Source organism: Cardiocondyla obscurior, linkage group LG10, assembly GCF_019399895.1.
Source record: "Cardiocondyla obscurior isolate alpha-2009 linkage group LG10, Cobs3.1, whole genome shotgun sequence".
Taxonomy (NCBI): domain Eukaryota; kingdom Metazoa; phylum Arthropoda; class Insecta; order Hymenoptera; family Formicidae; genus Cardiocondyla; species Cardiocondyla obscurior.
In genome coordinates this window covers 7,283,836-7,290,669 of record NC_091873.1, presented here as the reverse complement: position 1 = coordinate 7,290,669, position 6,834 = coordinate 7,283,836, and the positions used below count along the sequence as shown (strand labels likewise).

Below are 6,834 nucleotides of genomic sequence, written 5' to 3'. Positions count from 1 at the left end.
GTCGTATTTCAGGAATGGTCGTACAATCTATTGCGTTTATTACCAAAATTTCTTTTAATATTAAAAGATCCCTTAAAATTATGTTCAGATATTAATACAAATTGTCACCACGATTAAATTAACTCCGTTCTTAATTTTACTTATGTACTTATGCACGCGCATATAATTGTTTTCACGTTCAAGCTAGAAATGTAATATTTTTATATATCTAAACGTTGGGTTCTAACGATAATGTTTAAGCTATAATATATCTTGCCAATTTGTATTTACAATGCATAAATAAAGCCAATGGTTATTGCAGCAATTGCAACAATTAAGTAACGTGATTATAATATTAACATACTTTTATATATCGAAATTTTGCTCCTGGGTAATATTATTTTGACATAAAATTAATCACAAATTACTTTCAATTAATTGCTTTCGTCTATTTTGTTACAATTGCAATTTATTTCATTTCCACAATTTTAAAATTATTTAACATGTATAGTTAGAAATAAAAGATTTAACTCATTGTAAATATAATTAAATCTATAATTATTTCATTCTCGTTTTAGTATAACAAAGCTAACAAATTATTAATTAACATATTAATTTATATCGTTTAATGTATTTTATTAAGATAATATGGTACTAGCATTAATATTAACAATCTAAAATATAAAGTAATACAATTTTATAGATATTGTATTTTCTATAAAACTGAAGGATGAAAATGTAGCTGTTTTTTTTTTCTTTTGTATTGATAATTGTCGGAATGATTAGTTATTTTTCTGCTTGTCAGTTTCTGTGTCCGTTTAAGATATATCAAGTTTGTAACAGAGATTGACAAAAAGTACATATGTATTCATTCTAAGGTTTTAAATCGAATTTTTATTATGCTTAATTAGTAAATGAAGACTTAATTATCAAACAGTCTTTTGTATTACAAATTGGTAAGTGATTTTACAGTTTTAATGGCTACTTTAACGGCTATCCAAATACATAAACGTATAAATATTTTTTACGTAATAGTTAATTTTCTTTTGTGACCGTAATTTATAGAAATATTTTCCGTACCATTCTGTAGCATTGATAATTTAATTTTCTTTTTTAAAAGAACAATTATATATTCGTTGAGGAATACATTTGTACCTTTGAATTATATGTGTTGAATTAATCGGTGAACATATTACACACATACACATGCGCGCACGTGTACGCGTATATAGATATGTATGCATATGTGTTTTTATATATATACATAATGATTTATTTCACTTCTGCATTTTACACACCTTTGCTATTTTAAATAATAGAAAAAATAATAAAAGAATAAACTTACTTTCTTTTATTCTTTATCGTTTTTATATTTTTACACATAATAAAAGTATTACTACATTATGTATGTATCCCTCGTAACCATTAAATCTTCAATTTTTCTCTATTATTTGAAATAATAAAAATATATAAATGCATTGGCGGACCATCCCATATGTAAGTTTGTGTAGTGTTTAATGTACGATAAATCTCGCAAAAATACAATGATCTACGGCATTTACACCAATGCCTTCTTTAAATTCTTTTAGGCAACAAAATAACGAATTATCGACGTAAAAAATCTAGAATTCAAATACAAGTTAGCTGGACTCCTTAAAAAAATTATTTATTGACTAAGAAGTGTTCTTATTTCTTTGTGCATGTGGCATAGGAAATCGACATAGCTTGGACTTCCATCATTTCCTCTATCTTCAACCAAGAAATGGCGTAACACCACTTCCAATTTTTCACGTTGTCTCACTATAGTTAACTTTAACAAAGAAATAAAATTATATTATATTCTAGTAATTCACTTCTTTTTATATAAATCGACTTACCTTTACAGAGTGATGTCTTTCGGTATGTATTCGATTAATAATATTCCTGATTCTTTTGTTTAAAGAAGTGTCCAAAACCGGCAAAGTTGAACGATCTGTATCAACTTGAACCACCGAAGGTACTCCAAAGACGTTTTGTACCCATTGGGAAGAAAGTCCCACACCCAACCATAAAAACATATGAATAGTGTTTTCTACAATAAAAAAAAAGTAAAAAATTATGTAATAATCACAAGTTAAACATATATTTAAAAAATTACCTAGTAAATAGGCTCCATCGTCCGTGAATTTATCGACTGAACAACGTAGCATTGAAGGCAGTTCTGTATCCTGAGGATCAATATCGTGCAAAGGAAATAATCTGGGATAAGTATATGCAACGGATATCGAAATAGGCATTGTTGCAACTGCTTGCATTACATAAGATCTATCATCAATAGTCATATCAGCTCCTAAAATAAAAAATAAAAAATTAATATTAAATAATATAAATTAAATTAGTTGTAAATATATTTTACCTCCAGATAACGCATCACTTTTTAATAAACAATTTACGTAAAGTGGAAGTAACTTCATGCATTCTGGTAATATTAATTGTCCAGCACTGGATGGTAATGCGCAGTGTTTTCGATATACAGCTAACATATTTGCGCATCGCGCAATCAAGTTATCTTTCACTGTTTTTGGAGTAGATTCCAGTAATTTGAAAACATCTAAAAAAGAATAATCATACATTAAAAAGAAAAAGAAGAACGTTATTTTATAACCGTACGATATATCTTACTTTGCTTAGAAAAGTAATTAATAATAGCATCCAAATCGCATGCACGATATAATTCAGTCATTTGCGATGAAGTTTTTAGACTCAGGTTTATGATTCGCAATCTTCGAATACCTCCGCAGGAAGTATATAATAATGCCACTTGAATATATACACCTTCATCATCTGTTAGCTTATCATCGTGCTTAATTTCTATTCCAATAGCCTTGTAAGTTAAAACAAAGTTAATTAAGTAAACTATACAAATAACAGATAAGTTTATTTTAAAATATCGTAACAATGTAATTTTGTAATTACCACAATTAAATATTAATTATAACTGAGTATACCTTATCGCAATCTATACTGGCTAATTCCATGTCAGTAGTATTGGACATAAAGTAATGTCCATAGAAGTCGGTCGGTCTAACTCCAGTAGATGTACGTACTCGCATAACAGCGTCAAATGCGATTGGCCTACTAATATTATTAATAACATCTGAAATTAATCTTTCGCCGTCTATATCGCTCTGTAACAGAAATCACAAAATTACATTTATTTTTTAATTTATGTTTTTTTTTAAATAAAGCATATAATCTAAATATTTATTAACATAAAATTCTAAAAACAGTAATATAACTCACCTGAAAATAAGTGTATTTATAAATTTCTCCTCCAGTGAGACGACAAATTTGACCAATTGTTGCTATATCTACGTATGAATTATTAAAGATAAACAAATCTACACTGCAACCTGCACCGACACATTCTTGACCCAAATTATTATACGCATTATTTTGCGGAACTGTAAAAAAAAATTATTTTGCATGAATAAATAATCGTAAGTATTTTAAATATCACAAAAATGTACCTAACACCGTTTTTTCTTTATCAGTTCCAAGTACTTTACGATCGTCACGATTTTTTAATTTTCCAGGTGCTTCAGCAATTGGTAAAGATGAATGGAATATTAATAATTTGCCGGGACGTTCAGCTGCCTAGAATCGTAAATAAAATTATATGAATTTTTATTGAATCCAATTAAATAAAATTACTTATTGTAATTAAACTTATGTTTAATTACGAGCGTTAATTTTTTCAGATATTTATATTTAAGTACCTTTAATGCTTCCAATCCCGCTTGTATGGCAGGAGCAAGAATTGTTTCTGTTTCTCGAGTGTCCGCAAACATTTGCGGAATCTTTATCATAAGACTGTCGATAACTGCTTCACTTTCTTCAACATCGCATAGAAATCCATCCAAAAGTGGCATAAATACATCTTGAATATCTCCAACAACCATCATTTGTGGTTGAGCAAGACAAGGATTGATGTTATAAAAATGTACAGTATTATTATACGTTATAAATCCAACTTTCATGTTACTTTTAGTTTGTCCAGCATCAATAGGTAGATTTTTAATTATGGATTTCATATTTGTACATAATAAGTTTACTAATCCAGATTTAATTGTATTATACGAAACATCGATTATGAACACAATGGCTGGTGATGTTGGAAAAACGTTGTTCTAGTGAAAAAATAAATACATAACGTTTAGAGTTTTTTTAAATATGAAATTAATTTTACTTAAATAACTTTAATACTTATTTATTAATATAGTGCATTAATATAATATACGATAAAAACGTACTCTGCAATAATCTTTTGTTGTTATATATTCGAATGTACCCAACATTAATTCAGGTCTTTCGTAACGATCTAAACGTTGACCCGTATGATCTAAATGTTGAAAATATTCATTTGGAACTAAAAGTAGAAAAAAATAAAATTAATATTTGATACAAAAATATTCAAGACTATTTAAAAATTATTAATAATTACCTTCTGTCGTCGCTTTACAGAACATACATTGAAATCTCCTACCGGCATCGACAAATTGCATAAATGGACACATGTAAGCTTTACAACGAACGCAACGTACTGGTCCAATCTCGCCCATATCTACAATTGGAGGTTCACATTCTCCTTGCACAATTCGAGCCATTGGACTTATTACAAGCCCGAAAGGAATATTGGTCTATATAAAATATGAATATATTATAATGTGTAAATATAGCTAAGTAGCAATCGATAGTTTGTTTAACATACCTGCTTTATAATATCATTAGTAGTGGGAACAGTATACATAGTTGACCTGATATATCTTGGGGAAGCATTTCCTTGATCCTGAGTTACAAAATTTGTTGTCACTAAAGGTGGTACCAAACCTTTCTGATTTGTTATAAATACTCCACCTCTTAAATTCTGATCATCTTGCATCACTTGAATCTATTAAACAGTTAGTGTAACTTTAGTTGAAATAATAAATTAATTATCGATATATAAATTAAATAAAAAATAAAAAAATTAAATTCATACTGGACTTGGCATTTGCTCTGGATCGAGTCGTCTAACTTGTTGTGGTTGCAAACCTGGTTGATATCCTGTAGCATTAGGTGAATTACCCTGATACAAGTTTCTTTGATTATTATACATATCCTGTAAAAAAAAAAAAAAAAAAAATTACCACTTTTCTTTTTATAATAAAGCATTTTAATTATTTACAAAATAAAAGTCTTTTTAATTATGCAATTTTTACCATTTGGTTGTGATATCCAGGTTGCTGGTATGTTGGCTGATAGCCTGAAGTAACACCAGGTGATGCACGACTCATTCCTAAAGGACTGGATAAAGCTTGCCCTGGCATTGGAGGCATAGTAGAGCCATAATGTCTTTGGCTAGGTTGGGATAAACCTGGCCCTACAGGACTTGTTACAGTTTGATTTGGCATTGGAGGTAAATATTGCTTTTGCCTGCCTTGAAAATAACCTGTTTCTGGAGGATTTTTTACAGATTGCCCTGTTGTTGGAAAAGGAGCAAATTGGGATGGATCTGGATCTGTTGGATTTGCTACAACTTGTGAGGGTAATGGTGGTACAGGATTATATAGTGGTACACCAGGTTGATGTAAGTTAGCATTTCGAAAATTAGTTCCTGGAGCTTGATGACTAACAGGAGTTGGTCCATGTCCTTGAGGACCTGGAGGTAAATGTGAAGGCATTTGAGAACCAGGAATGCCTGTTGGAGAATTCATTATTTGAGTATGATCTACAGGTGGTGTTGGGTGGGAATGCACTTGTGAATTTGATAGATTTTGTTCTCCCATAATTGGTGGTTTTAAAAAGTTTTGTTGATTATTTATTGGAGGCACAGGTGCAGCATATGAATGCTGCCTTCCTACTTCTTGAATGTGCTGCATCTGTTGTAACAAAATTTATTAAATGTAATGATTATAAACACATAAAAAAAATTTATTACACTAAGACTATAAATATTCAAGTTATATAAAAATATAAAGTTAATCAAAAACATACATACTCATGTATGTTTAAATATATATATATATATATATATATATATATATATATATATAATTTTTTAATAATAATATATAATTAATACGCGACATATATGATATGTAATCCAAACAAGATTAAATAAATAACACTCAAGACTTCAAATTGTTACAAGTAAAAGGTAACCTACATGGAAAAAAAAAAAAATCATGTTACACAATAGGTAAACCGTCACTGTTATCTTTTACTGTGTACATGATCACACCTAAACTGTTACAAAAAAAAAATACAAGCAAAAGTACATCGAGATAAAACTTAAAACGTTAAATTATAGAAATAGTGAACGTATGAGAGGCGTTTTGAACCCTAAACCTTTTACGTGAAAAGGCACCGATAAACGCTGCGTGCACCTGTCTTAAGTATATGATACAACGGGAAACTTACGTTATATCGTAAAGTACGTCTGAACCATAACAAATCCTTAGTATCGCGAGAAAATATTTATGTGAAAAGTAGTCGACGTAACTCCGATATAACTGATCACTCCGACTGCTGCTGGTGCCACGTAAGGCGGCATCACGCATGCGTCTGGCGCACGCTGACAAGACACGTCATGCTGCAATTTAGGCCGCCCCGTCAGCATCTGTGAGATTCCATACAAAAAGAAAAAAGGGTAAACCGTAGGGATTACATTGTCTGTTAAATTGCAACAACTATTAATAAAGAATTATTTATTAAAAAAATTTCCCTGATTAAACTCGAGTTAAAATATACCACTGAAAAAGGAGACGTCCGACTTATCGTCGATTCGTACTGCTAGCTACATTTATAACATTTTATTCGATATGAGCTTTAATT

The 6,834-nt window shown here is 29.7% G+C and overlaps 1 protein-coding gene across 2 annotated transcripts; it reads right to left on the bottom strand.

Moving 5' to 3' along the window:
• Nucleotides 1-15: 15 nt before the first annotated feature.
• Nucleotides 16-6,667, bottom strand: Sec24cd (Secretory 24CD). Of its 2 annotated transcripts, none has more exons than XM_070662318.1 (15): nucleotides 6,421-6,667; nucleotides 5,220-5,879; nucleotides 5,000-5,086; nucleotides 4,730-4,909; nucleotides 4,463-4,658; nucleotides 4,272-4,387; nucleotides 3,738-4,148; nucleotides 3,489-3,615; nucleotides 3,262-3,422; nucleotides 2,967-3,146; nucleotides 2,641-2,842; nucleotides 2,375-2,569; nucleotides 2,117-2,308; nucleotides 1,857-2,050; nucleotides 16-1,789 (listed from the first exon to the last, which is right to left on the bottom strand). In XM_070662318.1, the coding sequence occupies exons 2-15, from the start codon at nucleotides 5,877-5,879 to the stop codon at nucleotides 1,646-1,648; spliced, it is 3,045 nt and encodes a 1,014-aa protein (XP_070518419.1). In that variant the 5' UTR covers nucleotides 6,421-6,667; the 3' UTR covers nucleotides 16-1,645. The 2 variants fall into 2 exon arrangements, with proteins under 2 accessions (XP_070518419.1, XP_070518418.1); XM_070662317.1 differs by having other exon boundaries at nucleotides 5,000-5,119; nucleotides 6,421-6,665.
• Between the last annotated feature and the right edge of the window lie 167 nt (nucleotides 6,668-6,834).

Excerpts from the sequence above, each read along its gene's own strand:
- Sec24cd (XM_070662317.1), bottom strand. The coding sequence starts at position 5,879 with ATGCAGCACATTCAAGAAGTAGGAAGGCAGCATTCATATGCTGCACCT. Across the intron at positions 4,659-4,729 it reads CTAATGATATTATAAAGCAG|ACCAATATTCCTTTCGGGCT; the intron begins GTATGTTAAACA and ends TATTTTATATAG. Across the intron at positions 2,309-2,374 it reads AAGTGATGCGTTATCTGGAG|GAGCTGATATGACTATTGAT; the intron begins GTAAAATATATT and ends TTTTTATTTTAG.